This window comes from Protomyctophum bolini, assembly GCF_963924005.1.
Source record: "Protomyctophum bolini genome assembly, chromosome: 13".
NCBI classification, from domain to species: Eukaryota; Metazoa; Chordata; class Actinopteri; order Myctophiformes; family Myctophidae; genus Protomyctophum; species Protomyctophum bolini.
Window position 1 is genome coordinate 11,263,785 of NC_137874.1, and position 20,362 is coordinate 11,284,146.

Consider the following 20,362-nt stretch of genomic DNA (forward strand, 5'->3'; position numbering starts at 1 on the left):
TGCCTTTGTGGGCAGGACTACAGAGTGGCTAGATACGTCAGTCATTCGTCTCAAACTTATATAGCGCTTTTCTGAGTACCCAAAGAGTAAGACGCTTTACATGGGCAAATAAATAAACACTAAAATCTAATGGATATACATTAAAAGCAGTGAAAAGAGTTAGCTATAGGGTTAGCAATGTTGAAGAGGTGGGTTTTGAAGGTTTGGAGTGTGGGGACATCGCTGAGTGTTTTAGGGAGGGCATTCCACAGGGTTGGGGTAGCAAAGGCAAAAGCTCTGTCGCCCCATGTACGGAGTTTGGTCTTGGGGACCATTTAGTATATGGACAGTATGGACAATGTCAGAACCTGTTCTGACATATGTTTATCCTTCCCCATCCATCCTACCTCTTCGATGTCTCCCTTTTGACTGATACCTGTCCATTTAAACTCTAGACGGGCCTGCCAAAAGTTATTTGTGCAGCCGCGCCCGGCAGCCAGTGAAAACCAGAGTTCCCAACAGGCCCGAAAATTAAGGCCCGGCCCTACCTGGGTCCTCATCAAACCCTGTACACTCAAGACACTGCCCACGCTTCCACCATTAGATCTCCATATCTCCATATATGGTCAGCTGAGTTCTGGTTTATTGAGGACTTTGGAGGTGGTGCCGTAGTAGACGTAGAGGATTCTGTTGCAATAATCAAGGCGGGACGTGATGAAAGCATGGATGAGTGTTTCAGTTGCGTAAAATGACAGAGCCCCGACATATAGTTTGCCAGAATAATACAGTGAAAGACATGGCTGTCTAGTTAAAGACGGCCATGGAGCATGTTTACTACAAGGTATCAATTCATTTGAATAGCTTTGTTCCTTCACAGGAACAAAATAACCTGGATTACCCCATACACAATTAATTAAATATTTATTTATGTATTTATTTAATAGTCTAAACTCTAAAGTCTCTTTTACAATGGGGACTGGCCAAGAGAAGAGGCAAATAGCCAAAAACTGTTACACAGCTTTGCCAATAAACAAATACAAGACAATAACATTCATACACACAGTACCCACTATACCTAAGAAGCTGGAGAAACAGGACAGTCTAATAAAGTGACCAATAAAAGGCTAATATAAAAACTAAGCAAGGAAGTTTGCTAATAAACTAATACAAAACTATATGATGTTCTAAGTGTTGACATTGAAAATCAGAGGTCCATCTGTCACAAACCATGAAGCTGTGCCCTTGAATCCACCATTGACTATGGGCTCCATTATGTAATTCATTATGTATTGGAATGACCCGTTACCTGCACTGAATGTTCATAAAAACATTCTCAACTGTTCTAGGGGATAATTGTTTTGTCCAAATGGGTTTTGTACCAATTTTGACCCTTCAGGCTGTCTGTCCAGCTGTCTTTCTGTATGGCTGCCTGCAGAATTTGTCAAAATGTGTCAATTCTTTCTCCAGCCTTATCCATAGCCGTTGTTACCCAAGCTGAACAGACCCCCACCATTCTGTTTCAGACACCTCTCAAAAGCCTCCGAAAGGCTGTTCCAAAATAATAGTGTGACACGGCAGCGTTCCATTTGCTTCAAAATCCATTCCCCACTGCCTTACTGCTCCCATTCACTGTCACCCAATTAGATGTTATCTTGTTTGTTATTTTGTGTTTATTGCAGACTATGTTTATTTATTTATATTTCTTTAACGGCAGCACATCGGGGATTAGAGGGTTTACCTCGGGTTGCCTCTCCAATCATCGAGTGAATATAACTTTGTAACCGCAGATGTTTAAAATACAGTTCACTTGAGATGGATTGAACAGAAAAGATTAAAGCGAGAGAGAAAAGGGGTAAGGTATTAAACAGGGGGAAGGAAGGAGGGTGTGGGAGCTAAATTTGTTGGTTACATAATGGGTGTGAATCACATATCTCCACGACGTGATACGAATAAGGAATAATGAGGCCATTTTTAGACCAGGAACATGTAACATTGTGAGAGAAAGAGGGAGAATGCTGGATTCCACTGGATGTAAGACCGCTTTGTTCATTGGGTTATCTGAGAAGAAAGATGGGAATGCATTTCTGTATCCATTTTGTCCATCCTGTATTGACAGGAATAGAATTGTAGATGGAAATGTAATTACATGCAAATAGACGGGATAAAGTGTATTAATCCAGGGAGAACAAAAAGGATTAAAATGTTATATGTATTTCTTTATTTAAAATATGACACTTGGGAAACAGTGAGATATATTTCTGCAGTCGGACCATGGCAGAACATTAGAAAAGGAATAGGGATATAAAAAGAGGTTATCTACATAAAGTGTAACTCTGCATTTTCAATTTCGTTTTATATAATGAAACAGTGAAAATAATCTTAGGGGACTCATTCTTATTGACTGCCTTGTATCCGGTACAGTTTGTTAACAGTTATTCCATTAGTTTAATGCTTGAGAGAGACCGATAAACATCAGTAAGTGTACAAAGCCAACAACAAAGTCAACAACAAGGAGCGCATTCAAATTGTGCTGATCCAAGCGAGAACGCCTGTGTCACTTGCTTCCGGTCTGAAACGACCTTTACACTCTCTTACAATGCCACTTCTTAGCCTATAGCTGTGACACCAGCCCTATCCGCTCACTGTCTGGGTGACAATAGACTCACAAGTCGGTCTCTGAACAGTTCACTCAACTAGAGACTGAGGACAATCTCCTAGCCTTTGTTGCAAAATATATATAGTTGTGTGGAAATTTAACATGAAGAGAGTTAAAACAAAATACATCGGCCCCTCCTCCATGGCCAGAGCTCACGCACTGTCTGGCTGGGAGTTGAACTTGTAGCAGTGAGTAGTGGAAAGATTTGCCCCAGGACATGTCAGTGGAAAAGGTGAGGTCATTGTCTCGGACTCTTGTAAGCTGTCCCTGAAAAGTTGCCATAGCGTGCAACCGTGGTCATTACCCGAGTTTCCCGCTGACTACACAGCATGCACACACATAGCCTATACCTACACACATTACAGTATACAGTGTATTATGCACACACTCATTTGTCACATGCAGTAGTGCCCACTGTCACATATGAACCCTGACAGCAGCAGGATAGTATGTCAGCAGCTCATGACACAAGTGTCTGCTGCTCCTCCAGCACCATCCGAGAACCACCGCTAACATGTGCCTCAGGTCTATAGGTCTCTCTCTCTCTCTCTCTCTCTCTCTCTCCCTCTCTCTCTCTCTCTCTCCCCATTCGCGACAATTTACAGCGTGGCTGCTTGCACAATGGCATCCTCGTGTGACACCAATCCTTCATCTCTCCCCCATCAGTTCACCACATAACCCATACTACTGTGATAAAGCCATCGCCAATCCAGGTTAGGTTATATACACTGTTCTTGTTTCAGCAAATAACATTGAGGCTTATTTCTCAGATGTAAACATAATATCTTACTTCTTAGAATGTGTAATTATGCAAAAATATATTATTTGGACAGCTCTTCGTGCTAGTGGGGTAACTGGGGTGGGATGCATGTCTTCCAGTGCACTCGCTATAAGCACTTCACCTGGGCGTGCTCTGCCTGTGGAGATTTAACACCCGCCAGACACCAGTAGGCTGATGAATGATCACCCACCCCGCATCAGGTTATTATTGCGTTCCGGAACACTTAAGAAGGGGAGAGGAGGAGATTACATCTGCTAGCTGTATACGTGGTAAATCGCCCTCTATGGGAAAATGTGTGATGCTAATAAAACTACTCCAAACAATATCTTAATATAAGCCGTGCCTCATGCTGTAGGTTTTGTGAAGCCATTGCTTTGCACGGCTGATTTCTCACACCGCAGCCATCAGCATTTCTCATCGCCGCGTGGTAAACAGGGACGCATAGATCAGGCTGAATGCAATGAAATTACTGCAATGGCGTAATGGGATTAGAATATTTTCAACTTGTGCAAAAGGGATATGAGGAGGAATGAAGTATGAAGGGCAAACCCACTCCAAGTCAGTTTGCCCAACTCTTCCATGAAGCAAATAATAACCCATTTTAATTGTTTTCCTGTCTAAGTCAGGGTTTCATTCTTCATAGTTCATATACTTGGGTCAATATATTTTAATTAACCACCACACTCTGTTGGTTCTCTGTTCTCTCAGGACCAAGTTAAGCCTAAGGCGAAAGTCAAGAGTTTGATCAACTTGAGGCCCCGCCATCAAACAGAACCACAAACATTGAAATATAATGCAGTCTCTCTCTCTCTCTCTCTCTCTTTCTCTCCCCCTCCCCCATCCCGTGCCCATTTGTTACACTATCTGTCTGCTCTGACAGAGAAGGAGTGTGGTAGCTTTAGGACTGCGAAAGGCAGGCGCCAAAGCACAGGGCTCTTAGATATACAAAGTGCCGGCTGCAGCCACGCAGGGTCTTCTCATCCTCGCGCACACGCACGGAAGGCACGTCAAACACATTTCCCAGACATCTTTCATGTATGTACAGTAGCTGCATGAGTGAGAGTATGGTGTACGACAGGGGAACGTGCACGTTGGTATATTGACACATTTACCTTCTGCTGTCCATTGTTGCTGTGACACCCACCCACAGACGTACTGTAGGAGCATCCAAGCAACACATAATGCATAACAGGCATAAAACCACATCATGCAGGTGTTATGATTGCTGTGGTGTGTGGACTGGACTACACAGACACTTAGACAACACACACACACAGTCACACAAACACACAGAAGCTAATGTGATTGAAAGAACATGAAACCTTATTCCATTACTCTGTGAGGCGTGTAAACTGTAAATACCTTTTAAAACACAAATTTCCCACAGCGACGAGAACCAATTTCGGTCCGCTCTCCCAATACTTTCCCTCGCTGACGCTGCACCCCAGTATTAAAAATGCATATTAAAATCGATACGGTGCAATCAGTCCTCTGCACACACAGGACCATAACGGTGTAATTTGATATGCATTTGCAGCCTGCTGATTACATTTGGACTGCGTTTTGTGCGCGAGTAAATGGAGCCCCGGAACTATGGCCCAAGTTTTAAACAGACAATAGTAGAGTGGAAACCATTTTGTTTTTGAGTGGGGAATCAGGAAGTCATTAACAAAACTGGTACATTAGCGCATAGCAGTAATGGCGGACTTACTGATACTGATACACTTTGGTCTGCCAAGAAGGCGCAGGTCGATAAATTCCTTCCCCCCACACACACACACACACACACACACACGCACTCTCTCTACCTGGCAAGGTCTGCCAAGCCATAATGAAACTGGCAAACAAACTACCGGACGCTTGGCCGGAGTGCCTTTACCGTACACAACGAGCCTGCAGTAAGCCAGCCGCTGTGGTCGAAATCCCATCATTAAGACTGTAAGCATAAAGAGAAGGAGGCGACCCAGCTTTCAAACTGCTGAGAGAGCGGAAGTAAGTGTATTAACTGGCAGTTTCTCAGCTGTCAGTGGGCGCCTTTGGCTGGGGAACTTCCAGGCTCCCGTTAATGTAATGTTAATAAAAAAAACAAAAAATAAATAAACATAAGGGGTGGGGGCGGATGTGCACTATATGAGCATGGCTTCATTTCTACTGCTATCTACGGCACACCTGCCTGCCTCAGCAGAAAGCACACAAAGGGATATGAACAGTTATTCCAGTGTCCCTGGTGCACTTAGGCCAACTAATGATAGCATCAGCACTGTGGTGAACTGAGGTGCATGCTGGGATGGATCATGACCTGGTCCATGTCTACACATTCTGATGATTGATATCTGGTGACAGCAAAGGCCATAGCATATCCTGTGATATGGCCTCTATTCAGTATGAGTCTCAAAGGCCATAGCATATCCTGTGATATGGCCTCTATTCAGTATGAGTCTCAAAGGCCATAGCATATCCTGATCTATGGCTTCAGTATGAGTCTCAAAGGCCATAGCATATCCTGATCTATGGCTTCAGTATGAGTCTCAAAGGCCATAGCATATCCTGTGCTATGTTAGCCTGGCTAATGAGCCAGACCGAATCAGCCGCAAAAAGATTGCCTGCACACGACAGTGTGATTTGAGTCTGGGTTATTAGCCAGGCTAGTGCTATGTGGCTTCAGTATGAGTCTCACCAAACAATTCAGTCAACCCTCAGGATAGAGTTGTTTCATTATGGGATTAAGGTAATAACTTTCTATCAATTTGCAGTGAGCCCTGGTAAATGGTGCATTCATCTAGCGCCTTTATCCAAGGCACTTTACAGAGATTGGGCATTACATTCACACACCGATGCCGGAGGAAACCGACACTAACTCTGGGGGAGCCCGGGTTTGAACTATAAACCTTGCGGTTCCCATCTGGTCACCCTACCCCTGGGCCACTGCCGCCCTTATAAGATGACAAGTGGACCCAAAGGCCCTTTTTGAAACCGCCTTCTTGCCACTCACCCGACACACTTGCACTCAGAGTTACCGTGTGGGGGTCTCCGGTGTCACCATGTTGCAGCTTTCCGTGCTCGGACGGACAGACAGACACTGGGACGCGTATAGGGACACACATAGCATAGCGTAATGGAGCGGAGGCACCGCTCAAAAACAGCCCATCTACAAGCTGAGCTGGTAGATCGTCTATTTTCGTAACTTTTGAAATGCCCCAAAAATTATTGCCAGGTTGAAAGTGATTAAACAAACACACAGATGTTTGGTGTTTTACAGCAAACCGCACAGCATGTGTTTGGCCTTCTCTTCACCAAGTTGACCACAGCATGTGTTTGGCCTTCTCTTCACCAAGTTGACCACAGCATGTGTTTGGCCTTCTCTTCACCAAGTTGCCAAATTACTCAGCACTGTTCGTTATTAACGGACAACAGCTGTTATTTTCACAGACGCTAAGGAGCCCCTGCAACACGCGCACACACACACACACACACACACGCACACACACACACACACAGGACAGATAGTGTGGACACTGCAGGCTACAGAGCCGTAGCAGAAGGGCAGGATCGAGGGTGCGACACCGCTGACTCATGTTAATCAATTAGCAGACAACAGTGTGCTGCAGGCCACAGACAGACAGACAGACAGACAGACAGACAGACAGACCTACTGTAGCGAAACAACAACTTGCAGTGGTCCCAAAATCCAACATCACAGTACAAGCTGCCAGATCACCTGTGTGCGTGTGAGTGTGCGTGCGCGTGTGTGTGTGTGTGTGTGTGTGCGCACACACGTGCGGGCCGGCCGGCCAGCGCAGGGATAGCAGCTCATGCTGCTGTTAATGGCCTGCTAACTACTGCCAGGACAGCAGCTTTTTGCCTGCACTCCAGGGCTTCTCATTCTCATTACACACACGACACACTATTTGAATGGCACAGAACACAACACAGGATGAGCGGCACAGTTGACAACTGAAATGGCGTTAAGAATTTGTACTCCTAAGGGGGCGCACAAATCCGGCGTTAAATTGTCGCTGAACACTTAAATATCCTGTGAGAGCTGGCTGCAACAAGAGATAGACTTGTCGAGGGAAGTTTTTTATTTAACTTTTCTGAGCTTCACTTTTTACACTTTCACATTTGTGTGCCTCTATGTCTGTCCCCTCAAAGGTGGGCCAAGCTTGTGCCGCTTACAGTACGTTTCACCGTTTATTTTTCTTTTTTTGGTCAAGCTGGCGGATAACACCAGCAGCAGCTCATTGGGACATTAACTTTATATTTGGAAAAACAGAAGATTTAGAGGAGTATTAAATTATTTGTGTTAATGAACTAGACGTACCTAATATACTGGACATTGCATAGATATCTGGAACATTATCTGTCAGGTGATAAGAAGCGGCCTGCAATTTGCACCATCGTGGGATAAACATTTTAGAAAAATAAAATAAAGCGCTGGCTCCAAAATAAGTGTGACTCAGTTATGCATTCTCTTCAAATGTTACATGTGATCATACCCACCTGTGTTGGGCCGGGGGAAGTTATCCTTACAATCAATCAATCAATCAATCCACAATATTATAATATTGTGTAGATATCCACAGACATACAGTATCTACTCATGATCCCCTCTGTTCTGCAAAATTATGTAATATCCTGTCCCCTTTCTTTCCATGCGTGCAGGAGACTATGTAGTGCTGACGGTGTTCTTCGACCTGAGCAGAAGGATGGGCTACTTCACCATCCAGACCTATATCCCTTGCACCCTCATCGTGGTTCTCTCCTGGGTATCCTTCTGGATCAACAAAGACGCTGTGCCTGCCAGGACATCATTAGGTACGTTCATATACAATTTAGGCATTTAGCATATATATAGTCTCATCAAGGTGACGATGGTGGCAGGTGGGTCATACTCCCATTTCCTGTTAAAGCTGCACCAGGTTACTTTCATGTACTACCGGGCCGGGATTCGAGCACGGGTCCCCCCTTGCTTATTTTTGTTGTTGTTTTTTTTACCACTGAGCCAATAGAGCACACCTGCTCGCTCAGAGGAGACACTGCTTGTTGACGGTACCACATGATCTACATTTATGTCAATAGAAGAGCACCAAATACAACCATTCCAGTTGTGTTAGATAGTTTTACCATGCAGATAAATAGTGTAGCTTTAATTTAACTCAGAAGAGGGACTTGTACACTCTTCACAAAGGCTTTTGCTTACTTTTCTAAGAGTGAAAATGCAGCAAGAAAAAGTATTCCAGAAAAGAGAACAAACTATTGAATATAAATAGTTTATAATATTTTGGAATTTGGGCAATTGCGGTTGTTCTTTCAGTATAAATATGTAAATAGTTGCAAATATGTATTCTCAGAAGTCGTGTGTTGTTTCTGAACTAGTCCAAACTTAATTTGGTAGCATACTTTATGTACACAGCAGAGAACTGCTTCGTTTACAAAATTACAATGCGAGAGGCATGAATGCTGTCTCCTTTTTTTAATCCCTTTGCTTTGTGTAATTGCTCAGTGAGCCTGTGAGAGGAAAAAAAAGTCTATGCATAATCAGTCAACCTAGCCCAAACACACATATGCTGCAGTCATACCAATGAAGTTCATTAGCAGTCAGTCCTGTCCTTAATTACTCTCCACCCCTTGCTCTCTAAATTCATTAAAGCTGCACTTCTGCAATCCATAACTTTTATGTCCTTATACGCAGGATTCAATTCAAAACAGAAAGGTTCGCAAATCGGGTTGCCAACCATCCCTTGAAAAAAGAAATTGTCCCTCATTTGCAAACTAACACACGTGTCCCTTATTGAAGTGATATTATTTATGTTTTTAGTTCATGAGTTAATACATTATACTTTTGAAATGAAAAATACCTTAAATGTATTCACAAGTCGATGATGTCATTTGTCTATGAGTGGTCCAGCCCTATATGGACTGTATGGAATGTATTTTAATAAAAAAAAACAATGTAATACTTCCTATATTCCTAAATTAATATGAGTTAAACTCATCCAGTGCCACAGGTGGATACCAGTTTTGGCCCTCGTTGCCACCGAAGTCCATTATAAATAAAAGAAAGAATTTGTAATAAAATTGTGCAAGTAATGTGAATATCATCACCTGAACACCAGATTAGAGGGATTTTCGAAAGGCGCGCATGGCAACGAGTGCGTCACGGGATAGGCGTCCATAGGCGTCATGTGGCACTGAATGAGTTGAGCAAAAACAAAAATCTATGTAAGGTTAATATGAGCATCAAAGCAATATTTTAAATACTTTGTATTAACATATTTCAGCACAATCCAATGGGCTGGACCACACATGCACAAATGACATCATACACTTGCGACGGGAGTTGTCCCCATTGAGTGAAAGATTAACTCATTCTAAAACAATAAAATATTTAAGGTATTTTTAATTAAAATGTTTAGTTATACAGTAGAGGGCAAGTATGATGCATACAAGGTTTATTAGCCAGGGATCCTTTTAAGAAAAGTATGCTAAGAAACTGCATAGCCCAGATCGTTTTCACTCCTTCACAGATCCTGTAATGGTCTCCTCGCCCTGCCCCATGCAGCTCCTCAGAGACCTGCAGGGGCATCTGCTCAGGAATCTAGTCCATCTTGATTAGAAGGGCCTATCCCGGCACATATGTTTTTATGCATGTCCTAATGAGACATTAATTATGCAATGCAGAGGGGGGAAGAGATGCAAAAAAGATGCCGCCTCAGCGAAAATAATAATGCAGGTGGCCGGCCGCTCCTCCGCCGGAGGGAAGAACAGACAAACACGGAGAAAAGTTGAGAGCGGACAGGCTGAATCTCGAGGAAGACTCATCAGCTTTTGAACTTGCCCTTGGTTATCCCCGACCGTGGGGCATCCTCAGAGGATGTAAAGAGTGGAGATCATACACGGCGCCGTTGCATATCCCTTTGTCAGCTGCCCCCCCACGTAGCACCCCACCACCTCCCCCTAAGGCTCTAAACCCTGACCTCCTGTCTTCGCCGTGTGATCATTAGTGAACATGGCTGGATGTTAAAGCCATCCATGGGCTCTGAAATCCAACCACATCGTTGAGTTTATATTGGGCAGGAGGCTTTGTGCAGCCTTATAACGCAATCATTCCTTTCGTTATTAGTTTCTCTAAAAATAGGCTGCTTTGTTTTTGTCTCTGTTGCAGGCTGGATTATTACACGTTTCGCTGCCGCTCTTCACATGAATCCGCATAAACACGACCGCGTTGTTAATTGCCCAGTGGATATTGGCTCAGAGTCAAAATGTCTTAATTTCCCCCCCTGCAAAGATAACAGGAGAGGTGAATGCAAGCTTGTGGGTTTTGGGGAGTGGGGGGGGGGGGATTAATGGCGATGACATAGTTCGTAATCCTTCAATGCCATCCGGCAAAAAATATCAAAATGGCTCAGAACATTGCAATATTAAACTTGAACCCTGTTTCTCGTTCCACCTGAGAAACAGACACAAATCACAGACTGCAGAAAACTCCCCCCCTGTGGCCTATTAGGCTAGCTGGCTGGGTGGTTGATGGGTTGAGTGGTCTGCTTGCTTGTGTGTGTGTGTCTGCTTGCGCGCGCGCGCGCGTGTGTGCGTGCGTGCGTTTGGGGGGGGGGGGCACTTCCACTGTCAGCAGTAATCTTGTTCTTGTTAAACTGGGGTCAGCGTTGTGTGCCCCTAACCCCCCACCTCCATCCACATCAACAGAGAGAGAGAGAGAGAGAGAGAGAGAGAGAGAGAGAGAGAGAGAGAGAGAGAGAGCACCAGATGGTGCATACAGTCGGTGTCGGCAGATCGTGAAACTATGGTATATGGATCAAGAGCACAGCCCAACAGTGGGTCACCCAGCTGATGGCTATATGGTTTAAGTGGCACGCTGTCTGACTACCAAGTGTCTGCAATTATACAGCAGGACTTCTGCACTGCCTTTCCTGCAGCATCGCAGGCGTGCCTTAATGGCGTTAAAGCACAGCCGTTTGTGTAATATTGTAATATTAAATTGCATGTGGGCCTATTCACTCATGTGCTTTGTAATTAGGGATGGGTAATTAGTAGGCTACCCGATATCCAGAAACCTAATTCGATACCCAACACAATTTGTAATCCTTCACTCTGTTTTGTTAATCCACGTAAGATTTTTTTCTGGGCTGAAAATATCTCAGAATAAGAGTGACCGAATGTCGTGTGTTCGTCGTCATCTTATGTTATCGTGACCTTTTATGGACACTATTGTTTGTTACTAATTCAACCTAGATTAAAATGACTATTTATTTGACCAACATGGTCGTTTCAAGACACAGATGAAGACCAGAGCCAAAATATTGTTAAAGTAATTATAACCTTCACAAAAGGGCCAGTTTGTGTAGATGTTTAACAAGGTGTGCTCTTTCTTCCATTACCTAATCATAACCAATACACCTTCATCATAAAGTAAGCACAGCTAGAACAGATCAAGTCAAGTATTGACGAAAGCAGATGCTTCTATTCATCACTAGTTGGTTTTTGTTTGGTTTAAGCAGTCAAATACACTATCAAAACAAGAGAATGACCCACCTTCATACGCAAGGCGAGCCTTTCGCTTGTTTGTCTCTTTCACAGAAATCTTCGTAAAATTTATACCGTGGTGAATCCAGTAGCCTACATTAAAGGCACAGCAATCAGTGGCATCTGTCTGTTTGAATTACAGCAACTGGCATATGTCACCCTTTGCTATAACCCCATCTGAGAAGTCATATCTGCAAATACATTTTGATTTCAGCTTCTTTGATCCTAAGATCCAAAGCTCTACAGTGACATATTTTTCCAAGGATAACAGGATTTATGTTTAAACAAACATCTTTTTACAGTTTCTACCCAACTTTAACCACTTTAAAGTGCAACTTATTTCCCATAAATGTAGGGACAAATCTGATTATACAACCCTTTATTATCTGTGTCCTCTATGTCAGTTCATAGCAGTTTCATAATACATATATCTAGGCAATTGATCAAATCTACATAATCTATGGTCTTCTTGACTTTAATTTTCATGAGACAATGCTGTTCTTGTTTGCGTTATCTTCTGATACCACACAAAGGAAGTGGTGTATAGCCTACCAGAGGTCTGCAATTCTGAAAGTAGGCAAATGGAATCACCCTCACGAGTCTGTATGGTTCCACTTGAATACTCTGAGTTATGGGGGTCCTTGAAATTTAAAAACGTTTGGGAATCACTGTTGTACACGTACCGTATGTTTGGAAAACAAAGGAATAGCCAGCACACAATAAATGTTCTTTTCACATGGTTTATTACCTCTGACAAACAACCAATGGACTGAGGAAGGCCAATCTGGCCGACGCGCGTCCGTTGGTACTTGGTTGTTCGTCAGAGGTAATATACCATGTGAAAAAGGACATTTACTGTGTGCTGGCTACTCCTTTGTTTCCATTTGTACCTTTGAGCCTAATTTGGAGTGTTGTGGGTTGTCTGCTTCTGCAGTTTCTCTTCCTCTCACTGACCTATGCTCCCATTGCCAGGAATCACCACTGTGCTGACCATGACCACGTTGAGTACCATCGCCAGGAAGTCTCTCCCCAAAGTGTCCTATGTGACTGCCATGGACCTGTTTGTCTCTGTGTGCTTCATCTTCGTCTTCGCCGCGCTGATAGAGTACGGCACGCTACACTACTTCGTCAGCAACAGGAAGCCCAGCGCTAAAAAAGACAAGAAGAAGAAAAATCCGGTGAGCATCTTTCCAAAACACAAAACACAAGCAAGGGTGACCATTAGTTAGTTAGTATTTTTCCTTTTATTTATTTTTACCGTGAAAGTTCTTCACACAAGCTACGCAGGAGAGTGTCGATTTCAGCTATTGTGTTCAGCAGAAAGTAAGAAACTGCATGCTTGGTGAAGTTCAAGGCATTATTTCGATGTTAAATTCTAAAACTGGGTATCAATGTGGTTTCCTTGAGGCGAATCAACCCCTCCAAGGGCCCTGGCGCGCTACACCAAATCAAAAGGCCCCATGCACGCGTGCAAAGTGATTTGCGTGTGCATAACACAATCAAGGACGACACTTTTCACGCTTGCGTGCCCAGTGAGTGAACACGTGTGCGTTCAGTGGCAGTGAGTGCACCGCCAGCACTATCCCCATGCGATGCTCCCACAGAGTTATAAGGCTGTTCCCCCGACGCTGGATCTGCTATTCCTGAGTCTCCTCCCACCGAGTGGTTAAGAAACCGTTGGACGACCAAAAACACTAGCGTTGCGTTACAAATCGGTGACCTATGAATACGGTTTAGACGGAAGCTGTAACTATTTTTAAATAGTCTCGCACAGGGCCCTGTAAACTGCGGGCCCTGGCGCTTAGTCCCATTGTTAATCTGGACCTGCTTGAGGGGATTCCAGGGGGTCCCCACTGAGTTAAATGATTCATATACTGTGGTTTGAAACCAAATGTAAGTTCTTCTCTAACCAGTGTACATATGGAAGTAGACCTTTCCATTTGATTCAATCCATCTGTACACGCTCAGAGTTAAATTAACGGGGATTATTTGACAGTGTAGACTGTAGATCGTGGTCATAGATATTTAAAGAATTTCATCAAATGGGGGTCTGTGGCACACCAAACTGGTGGGGAGGGGGGTTCCTGAACGTTAAAAGGGTTGAGAATGCAAAGATTGTTGTTCGGTCAAGGTCCTCCAGTATACTGTAGGTGAAGGGTCAAAGATTTTAGCCCTTTAGTTTAGCCCTTACTTGTTATTTATAGATCTCCTCCTTTCCCTGCCCCATCCAATCACCCCTAGTGTATTATAGAGCACATCAGGATAAGCCTTCGGGACATCTCTTACCCTGTGCTGCTGTTTCCCTAAGGGAGCATCTCCCCAGAGGTCACTCACAACCTCATGTCACGCACAGGGGTAGTGGTGCTGGAGGATCAGTCAACCTGTCCTTAATCTATGCAACACATCTGTCACAGCACATCACACATCTGTAATCTAGTCACATACCATAACAGGAGTGAGTCTCTCATACTGCAGGAGCCTCGAATCTCACACAGCACAGCTAGTAGCTTCCTCTATAAGCAGTGGATCAGGGTCCACTTTAAAATTCCAAAAGTTTCATGGCCCCAACATGCAAAGGCCCACCCATTTGATCGGGGTGTGTGGGCCACGTGTATTTTCAGAGCGTGATTATTGTATTGATCTTTTTGTAAATGAATTAAAAGGTTAATGAAAATATTTTTTATATTACAAAACCTTAGTGTTTTGCTAATTATGTCGGCTTACTTATGTTGCCCCAGGTTGAGAATCGCTGGCATAGTGGCTTCCACTAGAGCTTCTCAAAACTTGTTTTTTGGCCCAGGTACCCCTTGGAGGGGGGAATGTTTTCCAAGTGAATTATTTCGTGGACCCCCTGGCTATGAGTCACAGACCCCACTTTGAGAACTGTGGTGCTAGTCTACAGTACTATTGAGGCAGACGTCTGATTATAGTTGGTCCCTCTGACTATCTGTCTCTATTTTCTCATCTCTCCTGTCATTCTTCACAAAGTTATCCTCTCATAGCAGATCGTCCACATAAAATGGCGTTCCACGTAGCTCCAGTATAACGTTTCAAATTATTACAGTTAATTTTATGTATAAAACATTTGAACAATCAATCTCCGCACACTCAAAGAAGAAGGTCTATGACCGAAAGCTTGCTATAAAACCCAAGTCTATGGCCAGTGTTATTTTTTTTATTTCTCTCTCTCTATTAAGTATACTGTAAACAGTTACATTAAAAGTTGTATGGAAGCCCATGAAGCCAAACATTTTAAAAGTCTGAAATAACTTTCTATGTGAAAGCATGAAGGAGGAGAAAGAGTAGTTTGGGGGAGAATAAATAAATAACAAGCATGAAACAACACGAGTGGGCGCATTATAGTGACTGCACCATAACTAACATTTTGTCAATCCAGTCAGAGCAGAAACATTCATTTAACATTGAGGCGAACTGGAGCGCTCTACTTTCCGTGGCTGTAACTAAGGTTCTGCCGCGGTCTCTAAAGCAACTGGATGAATGAATGAATAATGGTGGAATTCCAGTTTACCATCTCAGAGGGGATGTTCTGGCTCGGCTTGCCAAGGGTGTGCGTATGTGCTTTGATCTTTATGAAAAGTAGTAAAATATATATGCTCTAAAAAGAAAAGACTTTAAATATAAAGCAGAAGAACAAAAACTACTTTTGATTTCCTTTAAGCTGTGTTCCATATAAGTGTCTTCTCTTAGATTTCATAGAGATACTAACAGTGTCCACTATTTCAGAGCTGTTGTGTTTTGTTTTGGGTTCATGTCTCTCCCAAAATACTGTAATATGCACAGCCACCAGTATTGTATCTATAATCACTCTGAAAATGTATGCGCTAGATCTGATAACACACATATCCGAGCTCCGGGGCTTACTGTCGGATCAATCTTTTGATGTGTATACCACACGAGACAGCTAATAAAGAACATTGAACTAAACGAATAAAAATAAACTAAATATGTGAAACATTCTTCCAATTGCTTAGATAAGATAAGACTCAGTTTAAAGTGCCAACGTTACCACATTGTACCACAATACTCATAAACCATGTACTGCAGCCACTATTTAACCATTGTATTATGCTCTCTCTTTAATTCATCTCTCTTGTGTCAGTCGTACATTATTATTTTGTTATAATCTATTTACTTATCCTTATTTAAAAATGAGCCATTCTACAAGCTCACATGTTGCAATGCTTGTATATTGGATATTTTTGAAAACTTTAAATAGGGCTTACGTGGTTCAGACTCACCGCGCCACCTGTGATACTGTATGTTGTAGCCTACTATGCATCTCCCCCCTTGTCTGTTGTGTAATAAGTAAGTCTCTTTTATAGTACACCGCCAAAACCCGAGTGTTGTTCTAACTCAGAGCATTTTAAAATGAACCCCATGGTCCATTTTTACACTCAGGATTTTGCTGTGTACTGTAACCTGCTGTACATGTCTCTCTTCTGTATTTGTTTGATTATCTCTGTTTAGCTGTCTGTTTATACTTCAGTACTCTCTTTTTAAAAAATCCACATGTTCTTTGTTTCCTGTCCGGACAAAAGCTCCTCCGACTCTTTTCGTCAAAGGTATACTGCCTGTGTCTGAAGTTTACCCTATACTGACTGCATGTGTTTGCTGCATTATGGCTCTTTGGGGCCCCTAGCACTTCACTGCTTTGACCAGTACTGCCTCTCCTTAAAGCATATATCCTGTCTCTGACTACCTGTATTGTCATTGTACTCCCACTTGAGTTCCTGGGTAGCACAATCAAAGAAATAACACCAAACCTGGGCTCCATGCACAGTGCGGAGGCAGCCAGCCAGCCAGACGTCGTACACACTCTACTTAATGTGGTTTTGTTTGGAATCTCAAATAACCATTCACACACACATACAGTGTGTAACTGTGTACACGAGAAAACTATTGTACCAGCCCTATAGGGGCCTGTATGACAGCATTCTGGCTCCCTCTGTCCTGTCCTGTGTCAAGCTTAATTTATGCTCTGTCGCACGCGATGGTGTCGCATGCCGAGAATAGAAGATCTACAAGCTCACAACGCGTCGGATGCCTGCATGTGTCGTGAGCTTGTAGGACTGATATTCTCGGCGTACGATACTGTCGCGAAGTATGAATCAGGCTTTACTCTTCGCTCGATTGTAACTATGGCAAGCTAGTTTCTTCTTCTTCTTCTACTTCTTCTTCTTCTACTTCTACTTCTTCTACTTCTGATTCTTCTTCTTCTTCTTCCTCCCATCTCCTGCCAGTAAATCTATAACCGTATTTGTTGGGCTTCTAAACCCTGACGCTTCCTACAGAGTCAGCAGAGCCTTAACAGACTGAAATAGACAACCCCGACACTGTGTTAAGTCTAATTAGAGCTTGGGTCCGTTCAGTGGATTAACGCTACGTAATCTCTAAATACCCAGAAAATGCACACCAGGTGGGTGGGCGCCAGCGAGGAGCTAAATTTAACGCAATGCAAGTAGAGAGGAAATAACCTCTAGTATTTGACCAAAGATATATATATTTTTTTTTATCCCACGATTTTGCAATCCATTTTTTCACCCAGTGTCAATCATCTAATGTAATCATGGGTGCTACACTCCCTCTGCCAACGTGGGGAGAGCAACGGACTGACCTCATGCTTCCTTCTATGCATGAGGAGTCCAAGCCGCTTCTTATCACCTGATAGGGGGAAGTTTCCCCGGTTGGACCTACGTGGAAAGAACACGTTCCAACCAGTTCCTTTCCCCTCCATCAGGTGCCCCAGCTGGCCAGGAGGAGGCAGTATATATACACACCAGGATTAATTTACATAAACTTGATTTATAAAATAAATAAATGCTAAATATTTACCTAAGAAAATTTGATTGTATTTTAATAGTCTTTAGAATGATTCACCTATTTCAACAGGTAACTTTTGTGAAAGGCGAATTTGTTGCTAAACTTACATATATTAGGCAAGTATTCTGAAGGCTGAGCCATATACTCCGTGGCAAACAATAAACAAACGCATTAGATACACCATTTAATTTATCTAGTTATTTATTTTCATTGTCACGAATCACACTTTTAGCAGCTAGAAGTCCAGTTTTTGCAGAGCGACACAGACATGCAACTAAGCATAAACTGCATGTTTGATTTGGGTCATCCATGAGGTTGTCTACCTTCAGCCAGTTAAAGTTGCAGATGGCACTGTGCTGTATTGTATTTTTCTTTGCTAACCCCTATGGCCCCACCACTGCCGTACGACGGGATGCCGTCTGTGCTCCTTCCTTCTGCTTGAGCTTCCACCACGCTTCCTTCCAATCCCCTTTGAGAACTGACTCACATAACCTGCTGTGCTAATCATTCCAGCACTAGCCGAACTACAGGCTATCTGTTGATTCAGGAAAAAGGGAGGGGGGGTTTGTCGAAACAAACTTTGTCCATGGTTATGTATCGTTTTCAAGGGGATGACAGCCACCCTTGTGTACACTAGTGCTGGGCAAAATGTGAAGCCACCACTATAATGGCAGTCCATGTGGATACTAGTCTACCACATATGCTTAACAACATTTCGCTATTTGTGAGTGAGTGACAAGTAAACCCCTCTTGTCCATTGTAAATATACCGGTATCTAACAATAAATGTCAGCATGAAGCATGTTTTACGGTGCCCAATGTAAATACACCTGGTAGACTATAATGTTGTTACAGTTGTGCGGTTATTTTATGTAGGCTATATACTCTTACATTTCAAAAGCAAGACACGAAAAAGCTTTTAAGTGACAGCAAATAGCAGTTCTGTGAAATGTGCAGTGGTGATAAATTTGTGGAGGTTGGCCTTTGACGTCTGCAAGCTCACAATGTACTGTATTTTTTAACGTTGAGGTCAATGCCAGAGTTTATCTGCAGGGAAACTTCGGCTGCCAAGAGGGATTGAGCAGTTAATCTTCCAAAGAACCAGAATTCCAATTTGCGCAAAGGTGGCATGGCATTTTGAGATAAATCGTGATGAAAACTCACTATTTGAATACTAATTGTCTCCCTTTCAAGTGACAGGGCAAAGACGTGCTGATGTCACTGTCCTATTTTGGGAGTCTTTCATAAATGAAGGCTTGCATGTGTGCCCTCCAGCAGTGAGCGCAGCTTGAAATGGAGTTTATTTCAACACATTAAAGTGGCAGGAGGAAGAGTGGGCTGGAAAGATGCGATATACATCTTCCAACAAAACACTCCGTATCTCTCAGCTTAGATCCCGGATGCATCACAAGCCAAGTCCAATGTGTCCTGCATTTCTTCCAGTGAAGCTCCCCCAATGTCATCCACACATAAATTAAGTTATGTAATTTCAGTGAGTCATTACACACCAACAAGACTTGATGCTTTCATTTGCCAATTTTATCTCACAGTACTGTATGTAGATTTTTTTTGTACAGCGACAGTATAGCGTCAATACCATTAAAAGTGGAATGGAATTGCCCAGCACTAGCATCATCAATCTGAAAAATAATGATATAAAAAAGGAAACCTCAGCAAGCCAGCTCTATCCCAGAGTTTACCCAAAGGTGTAATTTGCATCATGAGTTCCACAGGGACTGACCCATTGTCAGCTAATGTATAGGCCTAAACACCCCTAATTACAACCACAGGTGCGAGATATGGGCCCATTTGTATTACCCTGGCATTTCCTTCAAAAGGATCCGCTGGCAAGTTGAAGGTGCACATTACATTTCGCTGACTACTGACATAAAACGAATGAGGTCCCTTGGTGTTGTGTTGCACAATGCTGTTAAATTGGAGTGCTCGCGGTGACTCCTGGCGGCTAACTGCGTAATTCTTTGTCCTGTTCAAAAAGCAGACACCCACGGTGGACATTCGTCCCCGTTCGGCCACCGCCATCCAGATGAACAACGCCTCACACATGCAGGAGAGGGACGAGGAGTACGGCTACGAGTGTCTGGACGGAAAGGACTGCACCAGCTTCTTCTGCTGCTTCGAGGACTGCCGCTCCGGAGCGTGGCGGCACGGCAGGTTGCACATTCGCGTGGCAAAGATAGACTCGTACGCGCGCATCGGCTTCCCCACTGCATTTGGCCTCTTCAACCTCGTCTACTGGGTCTCATATCTCTATCTCTAAGGGTCTGTTGTGTAGCCAGCCTTATCATACAGTTCATCACATTACACCCATCCATCCTCTGCTCCAGCGGGGGGAAAAAAAATAAACATTTTCAAGGAGGAGACCAACTGAAATCCACAATGTTTTGATTTGACATTCTCTCTTCTTCTTTTTTTCCTGGATGATGACATTTGTATTCATGACTTTTACTCTCTCTCCAGTATTAGTTATGTGTTTACAATAACAACAATGCAAAAGTTGTAGCATTATAACTAACTGGCATGAAGGCGTCTGATGATGTTTAGTGA

At 43.2% G+C, this 20,362-nt stretch overlaps 1 protein-coding gene across 1 annotated transcript in view; it reads left to right on the top strand.

Annotated features, from left to right (window-relative positions):
- gabrg2 (gamma-aminobutyric acid type A receptor subunit gamma2) overlaps positions 1-20,075 on the top strand; it is a gene marked incomplete at its 3' end in the record, with an annotated part of 70,472 nt that extends 50,397 nt beyond the window's left edge. The window contains exons 7-10 of the mRNA XM_080779469.1: positions 8,079-8,231; positions 12,930-13,135; positions 16,517-16,540; positions 19,797-20,075. Of these exons, the coding sequence (XP_080635595.1) occupies positions 8,079-8,231; positions 12,930-13,135; positions 16,517-16,540; positions 19,797-20,075 (662 nt within the window). The remainder of the gene's footprint in view (positions 1-8,078; positions 8,232-12,929; positions 13,136-16,516; positions 16,541-19,796) is intronic.
- Between the last annotated feature and the right edge of the window lie 287 nt (positions 20,076-20,362).